The sequence below is a fragment of the Drosophila bipectinata genome, chromosome XL (assembly GCF_030179905.1).
Source record: "Drosophila bipectinata strain 14024-0381.07 chromosome XL, DbipHiC1v2, whole genome shotgun sequence".
Lineage (NCBI taxonomy): Eukaryota > Metazoa > Arthropoda > Insecta > Diptera > Drosophilidae > Drosophila > Drosophila bipectinata.
In genome coordinates, this window is record NC_091734.1 from 13,546,015 (window position 1) to 13,563,987 (window position 17,973).

At 43.4% G+C, this 17,973-nt stretch overlaps 5 protein-coding genes across 10 annotated transcripts; 3 read left to right on the forward strand and 2 right to left on the reverse strand.

Moving 5' to 3' along the window:
- Positions 1-31: 31 nt before the first annotated feature.
- Positions 32-1,449, reverse strand: LOC108124112 (uncharacterized). Its single transcript, XM_017239660.3, has 2 exons — positions 948-1,449; positions 32-744 (listed from the first exon to the last, which is right to left on the reverse strand). Exons 1-2 carry the CDS (start codon positions 1,344-1,346, stop codon positions 307-309), a joined length of 837 nt encoding a protein of 278 aa, XP_017095149.2. The 5' UTR covers positions 1,347-1,449; the 3' UTR covers positions 32-306.
- A 993-nt stretch (positions 1,450-2,442) lies between these two features.
- On the forward strand, positions 2,443-3,207 carry LOC108124026 (uncharacterized). The gene has a single exon (XM_017239507.3). It carries the CDS (start codon positions 2,517-2,519, stop codon positions 3,072-3,074), a length of 558 nt encoding a protein of 185 aa, XP_017094996.2. The 5' UTR covers positions 2,443-2,516; the 3' UTR covers positions 3,075-3,207.
- Positions 3,198-4,904, reverse strand: Vml (Vitelline membrane-like). The gene has a single exon (XM_017239496.3). The coding sequence runs from the start codon at positions 4,879-4,881 to the stop codon at positions 3,253-3,255; it is 1,629 nt and encodes a 542-aa protein (XP_017094985.2). The 5' UTR covers positions 4,882-4,904; the 3' UTR covers positions 3,198-3,252.
- A 900-nt stretch (positions 4,905-5,804) lies between these two features.
- Grp170 (Grp170 co-chaperone) lies at positions 5,805-9,801 on the forward strand. 3 transcript variants are annotated; one of them, XM_017239632.3, is made up of 3 exons: positions 5,805-5,963; positions 6,347-6,660; positions 6,876-9,801. In XM_017239632.3, exons 2-3 carry the CDS (start codon positions 6,350-6,352, stop codon positions 9,394-9,396), a joined length of 2,832 nt encoding a protein of 943 aa, XP_017095121.3. In that variant the 5' UTR covers positions 5,805-5,963; positions 6,347-6,349; the 3' UTR covers positions 9,397-9,801. The 3 variants fall into 3 exon arrangements, with proteins under 3 accessions (XP_017095121.3, XP_017095122.3, XP_070136198.1); XM_017239633.3 differs by having other exon boundaries at positions 5,808-6,026; XM_070280097.1 differs by lacking the exon at positions 5,805-5,963 and adding an exon at positions 6,132-6,256.
- Positions 9,802-10,797: 996 nt separating this feature from the next.
- On the forward strand, positions 10,798-17,907 carry LOC108124068 (ubiquitin-conjugating enzyme E2 Q2). 4 transcript variants are annotated; one of them, XM_017239597.3, is made up of 9 exons: positions 10,798-10,828; positions 11,978-13,058; positions 14,910-15,026; positions 15,097-15,393; positions 15,455-15,529; positions 15,600-15,891; positions 15,951-16,099; positions 16,165-16,243; positions 16,302-17,907. In XM_017239597.3, exons 2-9 carry the CDS (start codon positions 12,897-12,899, stop codon positions 16,331-16,333), a joined length of 1,203 nt encoding a protein of 400 aa, XP_017095086.1. In that variant the 5' UTR covers positions 10,798-10,828; positions 11,978-12,896; the 3' UTR covers positions 16,334-17,907. The 4 variants fall into 4 exon arrangements, with proteins under 4 accessions (XP_017095086.1, XP_017095085.1, XP_017095087.1 ...); XM_017239596.3 differs by having other exon boundaries at positions 10,811-10,883; XM_017239598.3 differs by lacking the exon at positions 10,798-10,828 and adding an exon at positions 10,835-10,854.
- Positions 17,908-17,973: the final 66 nt, after the last annotated feature.

Consider the following 17,973-nt stretch of genomic DNA (forward strand, 5'->3'; position numbering starts at 1 on the left):
TATATATTTAGTATATATATATACATGAATATTTAAGGATACATAAGTGCTTTTTAATGGAATATATAGACCGCAAGAAACATACAAGAATCAATGTTTTGGATTAACAAATGACATATAAACTAAATATACAGAGCCTAGTTGTACGTATTTATTATGAGTTGCTTTTAGTGTGATAATTAATTAGCAAACCAAAAAATAAGTGAACCAGAAAACTTGCAAATAAATAATAAGCAGAAAACAAATTATATTGTTTTTCCTTAACCTCACTTTTTTTTTCAGTCGATATTTCCAAGTACAGCCACACTAATTCTGATGAAATGTCTGCATATCGGCTTGATATATAATCTTATTGATTTGGAATTGAACCATACTTCGTACCCGGGGACTATAATTTCCCAATTTGCAGGCCAAATATTTTATATAGAATTCGGTGTCATTATTTTCCAGATTCTTTTCCGTTGTATCCGGTTGCTGGAATGCCAATGTCTTATATTCCACCTCCTCTTCTGAAGGATGTTCTGGATCTTCCGTTTCAAGGTCATCCGCTGTTAAATCCTGTACAGAATTCTCATTAATATCACCAATTTGTGTTGGTTTCTTGGCAGGAGTCTCCAATTCGCTTAAAAACTCTACAAAAGCGGAGCGTTTCAGGGGATTATCCTGCACGAATTCACAATCGCTGCTTATATCATCGAAATCCTTGTCGGAAAGGGAACCATAACTGTTCTCCGAAAAGCCACTCTGAAAAATTAGATAAAATTATCAATTTAAAAAATTTAAGTTTTAATATTAAAGATTAAGAATTTCAGTAAACTCATGAAATCTCCAAAATGTAATTTTAAAATCTCAAATTTTTTCAAACGGAATTCCGTTTGTCGGAACACCCTCTCTTGCTTTGAGAGTCTTGCGAGAGAGAGAGAGAGCGTCCGTTGTGGATAATTTACCTTAGTCTTATCGCTCTCGTGCTCATTAGAGTTGCAATTCTTCTGCTGGTTGTTGTTGTTGCTGTTGTTGTTGTTGTTGCTGTTGATAGCATACTTCGGGTTGGAGAGAAATGAGAAGTGAACAGCCCACCAGGTGCGACTGGTGGTGCCGCGCTTTTTATGCAACCGATGAGTATGGATCATGCTATTCATTTTTTTTTTAACCTCAATTACATGAGCCTGCATTTCTGCGGCGATTTTCATCCATGCCTCCGATCTGGCCGGTCGGTGTGCAAAAGCTAGATTCTCTCGATTCCATAGCACATCCTGCTCCTGGTAGGCTCGGATCAGCTTCAACGTTTGCTCCCTGCTCCAAAAGCTTTGGTAGGCAACAATGTCTTCCTGGGCTCCAGAGCTCATTCTGGCTGGCTTTCGAGTGTCAACTTTATGAAAATTTTTCTGAATTAGATATACAAAAAAAAATAAAAAGCTTCAACAACTTATCGTTGCGAGCGAGTGATTCAAACTGAGAGATGAAATTGTACCTCAGCCTCGCACTCGTTTCTCTCAGTTCTTTCACAATAAATTGGCTTGTGCTCTCTTTCCTCAATTGAAAGAATGCGAGAGAGGCACCCAGGAACCTCCATAGAGCGCCATTATATCACGGTTTTTATGCTTCGACAAACACACAACATAAACCCACCCGAAAGATAAGAATCTTCAAGACCAAATATCAATTTCAAAAAGTGCTTACCTGTCAGTACCTAGCGATTGGAGTGGCTTCTATCAAGGGGTATTCCTTAAAAATTATATATAAAGAATTTCCTTTATATTCATACCGGTCCGATAACCATAGCTCCTCCAATTTAAACCTGATCCAAAAAAAAGGATACCATTCCTCCTTGAAAATTCCCGATTTTCGATTTTTCCCATTTTCCTACCTTTCGATACCCATAGCTCCTACAATTTAAACCCGATCGGAAAAAGGGATACCTTTCTGGAATTAAAGCTTCAAATGCCTCAATCCCTCATTTAAATCCTTCGCTATAGATCGTTTTCAATTTTTTCGAATTTTTCCAAGGGGTTCCCCTTGAAAATTGTTGATTTTCGATTTTTTCCATATAGCTCCCTTTCGATACCCATAGCTCCTACAATTTAAACCCGATCGGGAAAAGGGATATCTTTTTGGAATCAGACCTTCAAATGCCTCAATCCCTCATTTAAATCCTTCGCTATAGATCGTTTTAAATTTTTTCGAATTTTTTCAATGGCTCCCCCTTGAATATTCCTGATTTCTTCCATTAGCCCCAACCCCTAGAAGTATGCAATACATTTTATTTTCTTGAACTTCGTTTTGTGAAGATTCTCGAGCCAATTAAAATTTCTAAAATATTTCGAAATTACAAAATAAATAATGACACCGATAAGGCTCATATTTAGGGTAATTGTCAGGCTTCCGGGTCTAACTGTGTTTTGGGATTATCTTAATGAAGACATTCCAGTTGGAGGGACTATCGGCTATAAAAGACCCAGCAGGAGTCCAATCCCCACCGGCTTTGTGCAGGGTAAAGTTTGAATTTAAAAGAAAAGATGATACTTCCTTGGTTTCTGCTGTTATGCGGAATTTTGAGTACTGCTGCTGCTCCCGATAATAGCACATCCACGGAGGTTGTGGATCCCCTGGCGGAGGCCGATGAACTGGAAACGGCCACCCTGAAGGCATACCTCGCCCAATACGATAAGCAGTGCAGTGGAAATAGCGAGCTATCCAGCTGGCTGGAAAGGATACGGCGGGCTTCCAAGATGAGCAAAAACCAGTTGGCCGAAAAGATCCAGGTTCGGATCGGCTTCGAGACCTACAACGAAAGACGGTTATCGCTGGAGGCCGACATCGACGATCGCATCGAGGATCTGGACAGTCTGATTCCCCAGCAGGAGCCCAACAGCAAGTGCTCCCTTTTCTACCAACGACAAAGGACTCTCCTGAAGAAAGCCAAGAGCCTGACGAACGAGAAGAAGGCTCAAAAGTTGAAGGAAAATTCGGTCAGTTGTCCTTTCGAAGATTACGATTATCGTCGCGATGATGAAGAATACATCGAAGAGGTTTCAGAAGAGCCCATTATCAATCTGGTTGATAATGGATGCTAGGATATCTATGTATATCCTTTTCTTTTGTTTTGAAAGCGGTGTAAAGGGTATAAATATTTGATCTCCATGTTCCCATCCTTAATCCCTCCTTAAAGTTAATAATCCTAAATAAATATTCCCCTCTTTCCGATCATTAGTTTCATTTTTATTAAACATGATGTGATTGTTGCGAGTCCTTTTAGTAAGCAGATCCTTGACTGCAAGGAGCTGGACTGAAGACGCTCTGGCAGCTGAAGACATAGCTCTTGGGGCAGGGTGGAGCTGGAACAGAGACTCCTCCGTAGGAAGGAGCTGCCGAGCCGTAGGAAGGAGCTGCCGAGCCGTAGGAAGGAGCTGCTGATCCATAACCTCCAGCTGTCCTGGCCATTCCCAGCATATCCATATCGCGAGCATAGCCACCCGACTTGGAGGGAGCTGAGTATCCAGAGGACGCGGCTGGGGCAGAATAACTGGGCGAGGAGGATGGGGCTGAGTATGAAGGGGCTTTTGGTGCGGAATAGGATGATGAAGCTGGTGCTGAATAGGATGAGGATGCAGGAGCTGAATACGATGGGGATGAGGGTGCGGGAGCTGAATAGGATGGTGCTGCCGGGGCCGAGTAGCTGGGAGCTGCGGGAGCCGAGTACGCTGGGGCCTTGGGAGCTGAATACGATGGAGGAGCAGCAGGTGCCGAGTACGATGAGGATGAGGGAGCTGAATATGATGGGGCGGCAGGAGCCGAGTAACTTGCGGCAGCTGAAGCCTTGGGAGCTGAATACGGTGGAGCAGCTGGGGCTGAGTACGATGAGGAAGCAGGAGCGGAGTAGCTGGGAGCTGCCGGTGCTGAATAAGCTGGTGCGGCTGGAGCGGAGTAGGCTGGGGCGGCCGGAGCCGAGTACGATGGAGCCGCTGGCGCAGAATAGCTAGGAGCAGCAGGAGCAGAGTAACTGAGAGCTGCAGGAGCTGAATAAGATGGAGCAGCAGCAGGAGCTGAGTAGGATGGAGCAGCCGGTGCGGAGTAGGATGGAGCAGCCGGTGCGGAGTAGCTGGGTGCTGCAGGAGCCGAGTATGCTGGAGCCTTTGGTGCTGAATACGATGGAGCTGCTGGAGCAGAGTAGCTAGGGGAAGCGGGAGCTGAATAGCTAGGGGCAGCGGGAGCCGAGTATGATGAGGCCTTGCGTGCTGAATATCCAGAGGATGCGGGAGCCGAATAGGACGGAGCTGCGGCTGCTGGCGCTGAATAGCTAGGAGCAGCAGGAGCCGAGTAGCTAGGGGCAGCTGGTTCTGAATAGGCAGGAGCAGCGGGTGCGGAATAGCTAGGAGCTGCCGGGGCAGAGTAACTTGGAGCTGCCGGGGCAGAGTAACTTGGAGCTGCGGGTGCTGAATACGATGGTGCTGCCGGGGCTGAATACGATGGAGCAGCCGGAGCTGAGTAGCTAGGAGCAGCAGGAGCCGAGTAGCTAGGAGCAGCCGGAGCTGAGTAGCTAGGAGCAGCTGGAGCCGAGTACGATGAAGCCTTAGGGGCTGAGTATCCAGAAGATGCAGGAGCCGAGTAAGACGGAGCCGCAGCCGCTGGTGCTGAATAGCTTGGAGCTGCAGCCGGAGCCACTGGGGCGCCGTAGCCACCTTGGGACTTGGAAGCCGAGTAGCTGGCCTGGGAATTGTAGACCACTGGAGCGGCGTACGCCTGGGAGGGAATATCACGAGCACGACGATCCAAAAAGCTGAAGAGTCCCTGCTCCGGAAGAGCCGTCTCCTCGTTGCCGGCGACGCTGACGGCCAAAAGGCAGCCGAAGGCCAGTAGAATCTGCAGTCTTTGCTCGAACATGGCTAACCGGGTTTTGACTGGAGAGGAGAGCCATGGCGGGGATTTTATATGGCCAACACCAAAAAAACAGATCAGCGAAATTTTCGATTCAAAATGCATTCAAAAGTATTGCGAAATATAGTTCTCCATTTAAAAATTCGCTGGAATAGATTGTTTTCTTCAATCATTTCTTTTTTTTGCGAAGAGTTGACGTTTTTTTTTAAATTAAAATATTAAATACTCTAACTGAAATGAATATTTTTATATTAAAGAATATTTGTTTAAGGCTTTGATAGAATTGCCAAGAGTATTTTGTACTTAATAAATATTTTTTAAATTATATTACATTTTTTGATGCTCTTAAAAACTATAAGAGTATCGGAAACTAGTAGCTTTTTTTATTTGTCAGCATTTTTTTTGTTAAAAACGCGGTCATTGATGTTTTTGCTGAGTTTATAATATGTGGGTTGAAATTCTAAGTGATTTAAACAAAAATATATGTAACTGCATGTAATAATTAAATGCAACTGAAAGCAATTTAAATGTAGTTGACCTATTAAGTCACGATTTTTTATTATTTTTAAAGTTTTGATGTCTTAAGTTACGTGACTTTTAAAACTAAATTTAAACAATAAATGTTAAAATCGTTTTTCTTAATTTATTATTTTATTTGTTATAGTTTGGCTTAAACATTAATTTAATTAAGAAATTAGAAACAGCGTAAAATACAGAAAGTGGGGTCTTTTCAGTACTTCATAAAGTTATATTAAACTAAAATAAGCTTTAGTAACATTTTTTTTTTGTTTTTTAACTTATTTTTATTTAATAACTTAAATTTTTAAATCTCTAGTATAATCTAGTATTTCGCGCCATTCCAATCTAGATTTTTCCAACACTAGCCCGTTTAGTGTTGAACAGCGTGACCGCACAACCGATTTAGTATTGGACAGCGCGGCTGTTCGTTCTCCGAATCAACACGTCAACGGGGCGACTCTTTTTTGTTAATCCCTCTCTGCGAAACGCATTCGCCGCGCACAATTAATTCATAATTCAACAATTCTTGAATCAAAGTAGAACGTCGACGGTCCCAGCAAGTGTATCAGGTTAGTGGCAAGACAATTGGAAAGTCGCAAGGACGGTGGGGAAGTGGAAACACAACGGGACACGTAAGTGTAAAGCGGTTGAAGGAGGCGGGACGGTGAGGAGGGAGCACTGGCAGCACAGACAGCTGCTTGCGTTGCAAAAAAAAAAGAAAAAGTAAAATATAATAAAAAGATAAAAGAATTGGAAGAGAAAGAGCTAGAAAGGTGGAGAAGAAAGTTAAGGTTAACGCTCTCCGGTTAAAGCCACCGGAGGTTACCAATTAGAAAAAAAAGGAAAAGAACAGTACACGAAGGTAACCGCGTGGCGTATTGATCTTTAAATATTTGATTAGATTTTGATTTTTGTCGATTTTCCTGACATTTCCTTTTTTGGCCTTCCACAGACAATGAAAATCCTGCTCGTTTTGAGCGCCCTGCTGGCGGGGATTGCCCTTAGCCATGGTGCCGCTGTCATGTCCGTGGATCTCGGCACCGAATGGATGAAAGTTGGCGTCGTTTCACCCGGCGTACCCATGGAAATAGCCCTGAATCGTGAGTCCAAGCGCAAGACACCAGCCATCCTGGCCTTCCGCAACGGTGTACGCACAATTGGCGAGGATGCCCAGACTATTGGAATTAAGGAACCAAATGCCGCCTATGGTTATCTATTGGATCTCCTTGGCAAGACCATCGATAATCCGATTGTAGATTTGTACAGGTGAGGTCTTAAAACAGTTTTTCTATTCAAATTCCTGGAAAGAAAGCTTATCAGTTTCCTGGCTTATAATTAAAAATTAATACATAAAGTTTATTGAATGAAAAAAAAAACTATCTACGTGGAAGCCACTTCCATTGCCATTTAACCAAATATATGTACATATATTGAAATGGCCACGTCATTCTAACACTTATATTTTTTTTTATTTAATTCAGAAAACGTTTCCCGTACTACAACATTGTCGGCGATCCGGAACGTAATACTGTGGTCTTCCGCAAGAGCGATACCGAGGAGTTCACCGTGGAGGAGCTGGTGGCACAGATGCTCATCAAGGCCAAGGAATTCGCCCAGGAGTCTACACAACAGCCCATTGCCGAGTGTGTCCTCACTGTGCCCGGTTACTTTGGCCAGGCCGAACGTGAGGCGCTCCTGGCCGCCGCTCAGCTGGCCAATCTGAAGGTGCTCCAACTGATCAACGACTATGCCGCCGTGGCCCTCAACTATGGCGTGTTCCATCGCGGTGAGATCAATGAGACGGCTCAGTACTTCCTATTCTACGACATGGGCGCCTACAAGACCTCCGCCGCTGTTGTCAGCTACCAGCTGGTGAAGGATAAACAGACCCGGGAGATTAACCCAGTGGTGCAGGTCCTGGGTGTGGGCTACGACCGGACACTCGGTGGCCTGGAGATCCAGCTGAGGCTGCGCGACTACCTGGCGGCCGAGTTCAATGCCCTGAAGAAGACCAAAACCGATGTGACCACCAATCCCCGGGCTTTGGCGAAACTTTTCAAGGAAGCCGGTCGTCTGAAGAACGTCCTTTCGGCCAACAACGATCATTATGCCCAGATTGAGAACGTGCTGGAGGACATTGACTTCAAGCTGCCGGTTAGCCGCGAGAAGCTGGAGGAGATCTGCGCCGATCTCTGGCCAAGAGCCACCAAACCCCTCGAACAGGCCCTGGCCTCATCGCACCTCAGCTTGGACGTCATCAGCCAGGTGATCCTGTTCGGCGGCGGCACTCGTGTTCCCCGCGTCCAGGAGACCATCAAGGCCCTGATCAAGCAGGAGCTGGGCAAGAACCTAAACGCCGATGAGTCCGCCACCATGGGTGCTGTTTACAAGGCAGCCGATCTCTCCACTGGATTTAAGGTCAAGAAGTTTGTCGTTAAGGACGCGGTGCTGTACCCCCTGCAGGTGTCCTTCGAGCGTGATCCTGGCGATGGCGCTGCTGTCAAGCAGGTGAAGCGCGTCCTGTTCGCCCTGATGAATCCCTATCCCCAGAAAAAGGTCATCACCTTCAACAAGCACACCGACGATTTTGAATTCTACGTTAACTACGCCGACCTGGATCGCTACACCCAGGACGATGTCCAAGCCCTTGGCAGCCTGAATGTGACCAAGGTGCAGCTGAAGCAGGTCAAGGAACTGCTAGAGAAATCCAAGAATAATTTGGTGGACAACAAGGGCATCAAGGCCTACTTCTACTTGGACGATTCGGGTATCTTCCACTGCACCAACGTGGAGTATGTGTTCGACAAGCAGAAGCCCGAGGAGGATGCCGACGATGACAGTACTCTAGCGAAGCTGGGCAGCACTCTGAGCAAGCTCTTCGCCAAGGACGGCGAGGAGAAGACCACCAAGGACGAGGAACAACAGACCGCCGAGGAGTCAGCCTCGACTGGCGAAGAACCACCCAAGGCTGATGCCGATGCCGAGTCTGAAAAGTCCAAGGAGGAAGAGGAGGCCGCCAACAAGGAGCCCAAGGCCGATGGTGACAAGCCAGAGGCCGCCGAGAACAAGGACACGGAGAAGAACGAAACCATCAAGCTGGTGACCGTCAAGTCCCCTGTCACCTACGATCCCACGGTGCTGTACACGCCTCTTCTTTCCGGCTCCGCCTACGAGACATCCTTGGCCAAACTGAATGCCATTAACAAGGCCGAGGAGGAGCGCATCCGTCTGGAGTCTGCCTTCAATTCCCTCGAGTCGCACATCATCGAGGTGCAACAGAAACTGGACGAGGACTCGTACGGCAGCTGTGCCACCGCCGAGGAGAAGGAGAAACTCCTGGCCGAGTGCAGTACTCTGAGCGAATGGCTATACGAGGATCTGGAGAATCCCAAGGCTGAGATCTATGAGGACAAGCTGGCCCAGCTGAAGAAGCTCTCAAACGTCTTCCTGGCCCGTCACTGGGAGCACGAGGAGCGTCCGGAGGCCATCAAGGCTCTCAAGGGCATGATTGAGGCGGCCGAGAAGTTCCTTGTCAGCGGACGCAACCTTACCAAGGACACCAATCCCGAGAAGGACGTGTACACCCAAGTGGAGATCGACACCCTGGCCAAGGTGATCGACGAGACAACCACCTGGCTGAAGACCGAATCGGCCGCCCAAAAGAAACTGGCCCGCAACGCCGACATTCGTATGGCCGTCAAGGACATCACCGACAAGATGGGTGTGCTGGATCGCGAGGTCAAGTACCTGGTGAACAAGATCAAGCTCTGGAAGCCAAAGACCAAGCCGGCCGCCGACAAGGACAAGAAGAAGGACGCTGGCAAGGAGGAGCAGGGTTCGGGCAGCGGTGAAGGCGCCAAGATCGAGGAGGAGCCGGCGGCGGCGTCCGAGGAGAAGCCGGAGGAGCAAGTGCCCGAGCCAGAGCAGGCAGCTACTGAGGAGGAGGAGAAGATCATCCCCACGCCCACCGAAGAGGGCAAGACACCGCACAGCGAGCTGTAAGCAGCCTTTGGGGGATATTTCTTTTTTTTGTAATGCGAGTCCAGGGAAGACGAGTGCCTGGCTAAGATTCAACAGAAGTAATTCAAATCACAAGGGGGGGTCGTCGGCCGACAACACACACACATACCATGAGGGAGGGGCGGGGGCTTAGCCAGGACACTCCAGTCGCCACATAAATTCTATGATTTTTTTTGTATGTATTCAAGTTAGCTAAAAAAAAAAAAAAAACAAAAACGTGGGGTTAAATTATGCTACATTTAATTTCTAATTAAAAAACAAAAGAAAAAAACTAAAAAAAAAACATGAAAAGGAAAAACTGAAAAACATGTATAAACCATTTTCCATACCATTCCGCTGTGCTTTAGGTGGTCGCTCTTAGAAAATACAAGACTTATGTACACACGACTCCCACATTGAAAGCCTCTCTACTTCTTCTCTAAACATACTATATATTATATATACATGTCCACTATATAGTATCCACTGATCTATTGTAGCGAAAGTAGCGAAAAAAACAAAAACAATTGGGCGGGCAGGGGAGCGTTAAAAGGATCAACGAATTATAACAAAAATAAAAAATCAGCTCAAAAATACACGAGATCATAATAAATTTAAACAGAAATTAAAAAAAAAAAAACCAAGTATCCATTCAATTTTTTTTTAAATCGTAGAAACCTGTCATTTTTATTTTGAGTCTCGGTCTGTCTGAATATATTTTGAAACGTGTATTACACGCAACGGCTTTCCAGCGTCAGAATTTCTTACAAATAGTAATTGTCCTACAAATAATTTTATACAAATTGAAATATTTTTCAAGTTTTCCCAAAGTAGTTAGTTGTTTCGAAATTTTCCAAAAAATTGAGATCCCCCTAGTTTTAACCCAGAAACGTCGTTATCAGGTGAGTAATTCCAGTTCTATGCCCATCCATCGGTGTTTTTAAAATTTTTAAAATAATTCTAATCAAGATCCAAATAATTCAAATCACGGTTATTTCTCAAGACTTTCCAACACTAAGATTGCGCGAGTCTGGCAACCTACGCTGCACAAATTTTCATCGCTCTGGCCACGCCGGTTATTAGTAATCCCTGGTAGATCTAGGAATAAATAACATGAAATGAATTAAGAAACTATTGTAATTTTTCTATCAATTTTTACCTTTTTAAATCGTAATTTTTGTAATTCCCAAGAGATCGTAGTAAAACGAGATCCTACATATTTTCAACAGCCTACTGGTAAAATTCTTAATGCCATAAGTTATATAGATAAGAGATATGTTTACCAACAGCATATTAACTATTTTTAAAGTTTTATTTTTAAAAATTTGAATTTACTTTGAAATATTAAGGAAAGTAGGATTTTTTAGGCGGTTTTTAAAGCCTGCTGAGTGTCAGGTAATTTCGGGGAAATCCGATTCGGCCATCTGGCAACACGGTACGCTATTCGTTTTTCGCTGCTGTGTGCGTGTTATTTTGTTGTTTTTTCCTGGGTTTGTGGCCTCTGCACAATTTTCCAAGTGCTTCGTTTAATGTTTTTCCGTTTTGCTGCACGTAACGCTGTTTTCGTGGGTGTCACTGTGTGATCTCCGTCTTTTTTTGTTGTGTGTATGTGCGTTTTTCCGACCCCGTGTCCCAGTCGATTCTATGTTGCGTTTTCCGTCTTTCGCTTCGCGAACAAAGAAGTTATCGGGGGGGGTCAGGGGCAGGGCAAGGGATCCACCAGAACAGTTAGTTTTTTGCTTAAAATATTGATAATTATTACAGGCGCAGGTCTCTCCGTCTGCTTTCGTGTGTGTCTCTGTGTGTGTGTGTGTGTCTCTGTTTTTATGTCAAAGTGTGTGTGTATGCTGTGGAGCACCGTGGAGCCTCTCGAGAAGAATTTGATTTGGATTTAAATTTCCATTTGTTTCCACTGTACTCCCTGCCCTCTGCTGCCCCCCCATTTATAATAGTGTGTGTGTGTGTGAGTGTGTGCCTGTGTGCCAACTGACTTTCGATTCCTCTTTGGCACGGATTTTCTTCGGCTGCCATCATTTTTCTTTCATCGGCTTGTGCCTTGCGAGCTTTTTTTTTTTTTTTTTATACAATTTTCAAGCCCCACGAACAACAAACGCAGCAGAAAAATGGGGGTTCGGGCAGGGGGAGGGCCAGCCAGCGAGAGCGAGTGAGAAGGGCGAACTGTCGCGAAGCTGACGCGGCAACGGGGGCGGTGTAGGCGAATATTTTCCAATATCATTTGCAAAGAATTTTGGGGCTTTTGTTTTTTTTTTTTTTGTCTGTGAAACTCCACTGGGCTCCACCAGGTTACCAATTTCCAATTCCGATCGTCGTTGCGTAGGCTGGCAGCTCCATCGCCCCAAGTGCGAGGGAGACGTCAATATATTTTGCAAAAGTGTGCGTTTCGCTGTGTCTGGCTCTTCTCGTCTATGTCGGTGCGTGCGTGAGTGTTTGTTTGTTTGCGGCTGTGTGTGTGTGTGTGTGTGTTAACTGCTGTTTGTTGTTTTTGTTTGGCGTGCAGCAGCCAAAATAGAAAAAAAAAAAACACGTGTTTAACGCCATCATTTCGTCCTTTTATCAACAAAAGAACTGAACAGGACATTGCACACAGTTGGAGCCCATAATTAAGGAAAAGACAGAGGGATAAGTAACGAAATCAAAGGGCAAACTGAACGCCAAAAAAAGAGAGAGACGCACACGAGAGAGCGCATGCTGGGCGCCGCAGGAGAAGAAGAAGAAGCAGGAGCAGCAGCCGCAACAGCAGCAGCAGCCGCAGCAGCACCAGAAACAGCAGAAGAGTGAACGTGTGAGCGAGAGCGAGGAGGCAAAGTGGAGCAGGAGGAGACGACGACGACGACGACGAAGAAGACGAGGGTGAGGTGTGGTGTGGCGAGGTGAGGAAAGGAACAAGGGCCCAGGGGCAACGAAAACGAAAACAACAAAGAACAGTACCGAACGGCCAGGCGTCTGTAAAAGTCGCCGTTTTCTTTTATTTTGATTTTTTTGGCTTCGAAAAATCTACCTCCAAAACAAGAGCAAAAGCTAGAGCACAATAATTAAAATCGTGAATTGAAAACACAAGAAACCAACAACAACAACATCAACAAAAAAAATATAAATAATAACAATCAACAACGAGCGCGAGCGCCATCTATTGACGGCCCGGCTACAAATCCGCAGAGGTGGGGAGACCGCGAAGAGAGTAGAGCAGAATAAGAGCCAGTTGGCGACTGTGTTGGTTATCGTCTTGGTGTGCTTTTGCGGAGAAAAGAAACGGAAAGGAAACGAAAAAAAGGAAACAGACGCAGGAGCAACGAGAAGCAGCTGTTGTTGTTGGGGGGTATCCCCCTTCGGAACAGAAAGCAATTTTATTCGGACCAAAAAAAAAAATAAATAAATGAACAATATATAGAAGAAATCAAATAAAAGAAGCAAGGAGGAGTATAAAAAGGAAACAGATAGAGTGACAAATATCCCGACCAGTTGCCTTTGCTGCCCGCCACAAGATGGCGTGCCTTAACACCCTGAAGCAGGAGATCAAAACCCTGGAGAAGATCTTCCCCAAGAATCACGAACGCTTTCAGATCCTCAACTCAAGTGTCGACGAGCTCCTATGTCGTTTCATCGATAAGAATGGAAAACGCTACGACATCCATGCCAATATAACGGTGAGTTATAATTATCCTTTAATGTCTGTTACCCCCCATAACACTGAGAGAAATAATACTCCCTAAAGTATGTACATACATATTCCTTTAGAAAATAAAATATATATTTTGTTTAGTGTTTAGAAATCCATTAATGCGTCATCACTTCATTTGTCATTCAACAAAAATCTTTGTAAAGTAACCTTCAATGGCTAAAAAAACTACGATTTCTGGCTTAAAACGCAATAAAATGCATTTCAATTGCATTCACAACTTTTCCAACTGAGTCACTTGCGGAGAAATGGGGTTCTTAACAGATTTTCCCATGAGAATGGCCTTGTAGGCAATTATACATATGTTTGTATATTTTTATTTTATTAATTTTTTTTTTTCTGTTTTGTTATCAGCTTTGGCCCCAGACACAAACAAGACTTTTATTTTCACAAGTGCAATTCCAAAAAAATGCTCAGATGGAATATCAATTTATTAGTCGGTGGAGAAAAATTCTTAAAGAAAAGCTTATCGTCCAAGAAACTCGTCCAAGAATGATATCAGAAAAGCGCCTTGTTGACAAATGGCTTAAGACCTGCGGGGAGGGAGGGGGAGGTAAAGAAAAGCGATCTAATAAAGGGTTAAATTATTGTCCGATTTCCCATTCCACTACTTTTCCACTTCAGAACTATTGGAATGATAAGATTATGGAAGTACCTACACATATCTACATTATAGTATCAGTATTCTGGGCAAGTCTCTCCATCAGCTGTTTTTTTTGAGTAATTATATAAAAAAATGAAACGATTACCTTCCTTTTCATCTTTGCACTCCCCATCTTTCTCCCCAAATTCATAAATTTCTTCCTTGTTTAGCGCTATCCTTGTCGCATCACCTTTCCCTTCCTTTGTGATCGTTCTCGTGCTAACTCCCTCGCACTTGGTCAGTCTGTGTGTGTGTTTGTGTGTGTGTGTGAGTGGGGATTCTTTATTCCCACGCTCCTCACTGGCGTAGCGAAGCGGGTGGTGCAGGGGAGCGAGGGGAAAGTGGAGAACAGAAGAGAGATCAGATGGTGGTAGTCGATGCCCTTTGGGCTCCATCTCTGCTCTGCTCCACTCTCTCTTCCTTTATCTCTTGTCTGTTCTTGTCTGTTTTTTTTTGCATTAATTCTTCTTCTTTTTTTTTTGGGGATGATCCTATGTCGATAACCGATCAAATATCGTTAAAAAAAAAAAGAGAGTGATTCATCGCAAGAAGGCCAAGCTCTGTTCTACACAGAGAAAAAAATTATGTAGAATATTATTATTAATAAATGTATTTGTTCTGTTAAGTATATAAAAATGATTTATTATTTATAAATTTTTTTTTTTTAAGTTTTTTTTTTCTCTCTGTGCACGTCCATCTGTTTTGTGTTCAGTGCTCCCCGTATGGTTCAACGATCTAATTAAAGGTTATAATTCCGAACTTGCTCCCGCATCCCCATCCCCGCTCCTCCCCTCCTTTCCTCCTCTCCTCCTCGCTTATTTGTTTATTTTTTATTTACATGTGTATGTCAAGTAGACATTTGACGGCGACAAATTCACCTGAGAACGAGCTGAGAACGAAAGAGATCTTTTGTGTGCGAAAGTCAATGTCCTTGACCCACCCCACCACCCCCACATCACAATACATTTAAGATAGTCTTCTGGCCTAGAAGGGGTAGACCCCTTCATGTTTCATCAAACTATTTTTAGACAAAAAACATTTAAAGTTTATTATCAATAGTTGCTGATAAGAGTCGAGTACATACATACATATAAAGCTCTAAATCAGGTGGTTTATTTTTAAATTCTATATGAATTTGATAAGAAAAGAATGTTAAATCCTTGTTATCCATTCCAGGAAACTTATCCTTCATCGCCGCCAGTTTGGTTTGCCGAAAGTGAAGAGACGAGCGTCACAAATGCCGTTCAAATACTTAGCAATACAAATGGACGTGATAATCACGTTATTAATCAAGTAAGATATTAAAAAATATCCACAAATCGATTAAAAATTAAATAATCATCCTTGTGATGATGATCGTTAGGTGGGCATATTGCTGCGTGAGCTGTGCCGACTACACAACGTTCCACTGCCACCCGACATCGATAACCTGGCGCTGCCGCTGCAAACACCACCGCCATCCGCATCGCCACTTCGCTGCGAGCAGAGACACGGCGGCGGAGCGGGTGGTGCGGGCGGCGGTGGCAGTGGGCCGCATGGTAATGAGGAAACAGACTCGGACCAGGACGAGATCGAAGATCCAATTGGAGAAAGTGAGCAGGAAAGCGAGGGTGACGAAGACTTGCCCCTCGAAATGGACGATGTACGAAGTACAAACAAGGTGAGATTATTAATAATATTCTATTAAAATAATATATTTATGAAACTTTTATGATTTGCAGAAGGATGATATGGAAGTTGAGCACTTAGCGACCCTGGAAAGACTGCGTCAAAGTCAAAGACAAGACTATTTAAAAGTAATTTTTAAATTATTCCTCCAAAAATTTAAAACTAAACTAATTATTGTTATTTTATTGAATATTTTAGGGTTCCGTTTCTGGTTCCGTGCAGGCAACCGATCGCTTAATGAAAGAATTGCGTGATATTTATCGGTCGGACGCCTTTAAAAAGAACATGTATTCTATTGAGCTCGTGAACGAGTCTATATACGAGTGGAATATACGCCTAAAGTCCGTCGATCCAGATAGTCCGCTTCATAGTGATCTGTTAATGCTCAAGGAGAAGGAGGGCAAGGATAGCATACTGCTCAATATACTCTTCAAGGAGACGTATCCGTTCGAGCCGCCCTTTGTCCGAGTCGTTCATCCTATTATCTCAGGTAAGGTTTTGCAGTTTGCAAGTCCTAAAAACCATTTACTAGAAGATTCTTGTTTCCAGGTGGCTATGTGCTCATCGGTGGAGCCATCTGCATGGAACTGCTGACCAAGCAAGGTTGGAGCTCTGCTTATACCGTCGAAGCGGTGATTATGCAAATTGCCGCCACTTTAGTGAAGGGAAAGGCGCGCATTCAATTTGGAGCCACCAAGGTAGGTTGGCTGCATGAAATGGTGGAGTCTTATTTAAATAATCGTTTCATCTTTTTGAATATCAGGCACTGACCCAAGGTCAATATAGCTTGGCCAGAGCCCAGCAGAGCTTCAAATCGTTGGTGCAGATCCACGAAAAGAATGGTACTTATAGGACCAGATTTGATTGAAACTAATTCTAATATTTGTGTTTTGTTTGTAGGTTGGTTTACACCGCCCAAGGAGGACGGCTAAGACGGTCACGGGGGGGTTTAACCAGACGCACATACTTCCCAGAATAAATTGCACCCTGGAATCACTCGCCTCACACACCCCACCACACTCACGGACTTACATACATATATATATACACACACACACATCGAGTTCTACATCCAAATTGCAATCATACTGATACCGCCACACTGACAAAATCGGACAGAAACGACATGCATCCATTTCCTGGTTTTTTGGATGGCACACCTTGGATCAAAGTGTCCATCCACGGGGAGGTGTATTTGGATTTCGATAGCGACACAATCACCCACAGTATACCAAACCCATTTGGTTGATCGTTTGCGTTGAAATGCGTTGCAAGTAAATTCCTATGTGAATGCCACACATGTTTGATTAAGTTCGCCCGCTTTCCCGTAGTCTGTAGCAAGCCAGTAGAAAGCCAATCCCCAGCCAAGCCAATGCTTAAATGTATGTTGTACAGACTCTCGGCAAAAAAATATTGAATTGTGTAACACTCTGACTGAGATCCGAAACTGAGGTGGCTGTTGCAGCGGCCTCGGCCACGATTCTCTGGATCGGAGGGGACCGAAGAGTGTAAAATGTAAAGGCAATATCTGTTATGTATATGCGTATAAAGTATAAACCTGTAATTTGTAATTTAATTGTAAATGTAGGGGCTCCAGCCAGCACTTCCGACAACAACACACACTCCTTCATCCCTTTGTCCTCCCACCCACCACCACCACTCGCAGCTAGTAGTCTATCCTAAGTACTAAATGTCCAACGTCCTCCCACACATCCCCCCAACCATCGTAACTTGTCCTCCTTCCACCACGTATGTAACTTGTAACTAGTTAAGACGCCTATCTGTATTTTATGTATTTTTTAATTTAACGAAAGTGTGTAATCTTATATATTTTTTTCTCTCTAATCTTAAGAGTAAAATGGCAAAAAGTAATCGAGATCGAGCGTAATAGATATATATATATACCTATACATATACATATAATTATACATAAATACAAAACTTTATATATATATTATAATTAGCGCGAGAGTTTAGTTTAAGCTATAAAAAAAAAAACAGAAAAAAAAACAGAAAAAATCGATGCAATGTCGGAGATGAGCAAATTCTAAGTGTAAATTCGTCTTTCCAAATAACCGTAATATAATGTAATCATAACTTTAATTCTACACACAAAAAAAAAAAAAAACAAAACAAAAGTGAAAAAAACATAAGTGAAGTGAAAAAACAAAAACAGAAAATAGTTTAAAACAAAAATGCTAAAATCTGTATTTCGAGATCGAAAGAATATTATGATAAAACTGCAAACAGCAAAAAAAATGCTAGTTTGATAAATGATTATGATAATGATTATAATTAAATTGTGTCGTTTATTTTATGTTAAATAGTTTTTTTTTTATCATTTGTACAACTTGTGCAGGAAAAATTCAACTGTATATTTAAAAAAAAATAAAATAAATAAAAATAAAAACAAAAGAGAAAAGAATGCAAATCGGCAAGATTGATGAAGAAATTATGTTCATTTTAAGTATGTATTTAATAAAGAAGGATATATACATGCATAGTACGCATCCTGGGTGTTATCTCTTTTCCTCAGCAATGTCCTCCTATCTTCCTCCCAAAACTTTAAACA

What these genes read in the sequence shown, in the direction of transcription:
- Grp170 (XM_017239632.3), top strand. Translation starts at nt 6,350, where the DNA reads ATGAAAATCCTGCTCGTTTTGAGCGCCCTGCTGGCGGGGATTGCCCTT. An exon ending in CCGATTGTAGATTTGTACAG is followed by an intron (nt 6,661 to 6,875) that starts GTGAGGTCTTAA and finishes TATTTAATTCAG; the next exon opens with AAAACGTTTCCCGTACTACA.
- LOC108124068 (XM_017239597.3), top strand. Translation starts at nt 12,897, where the DNA reads ATGGCGTGCCTTAACACCCTGAAGCAGGAGATCAAAACCCTGGAGAAG. An exon ending in ACATCCATGCCAATATAACG is followed by an intron (nt 13,059 to 14,909) that starts GTGAGTTATAAT and finishes TATCCATTCCAG; the next exon opens with GAAACTTATCCTTCATCGCC. An exon ending in TTCAATTTGGAGCCACCAAG is followed by an intron (nt 16,100 to 16,164) that starts GTAGGTTGGCTG and finishes TTTGAATATCAG; the next exon opens with GCACTGACCCAAGGTCAATA.
- LOC108124026 (XM_017239507.3), top strand. Translation starts at nt 2,517, where the DNA reads ATGATACTTCCTTGGTTTCTGCTGTTATGCGGAATTTTGAGTACTGCT.
- Vml (XM_017239496.3), bottom strand. Translation starts at nt 4,881, where the DNA reads ATGTTCGAGCAAAGACTGCAGATTCTACTGGCCTTCGGCTGCCTTTTG.
- LOC108124112 (XM_017239660.3), bottom strand. Translation starts at nt 1,346, where the DNA reads ATGAGCTCTGGAGCCCAGGAAGACATTGTTGCCTACCAAAGCTTTTGG. An exon ending in ACGAGAGCGATAAGACTAAG is followed by an intron (nt 745 to 947) that starts GTAAATTATCCA and finishes CTAATTTTTCAG; the next exon opens with AGTGGCTTTTCGGAGAACAG.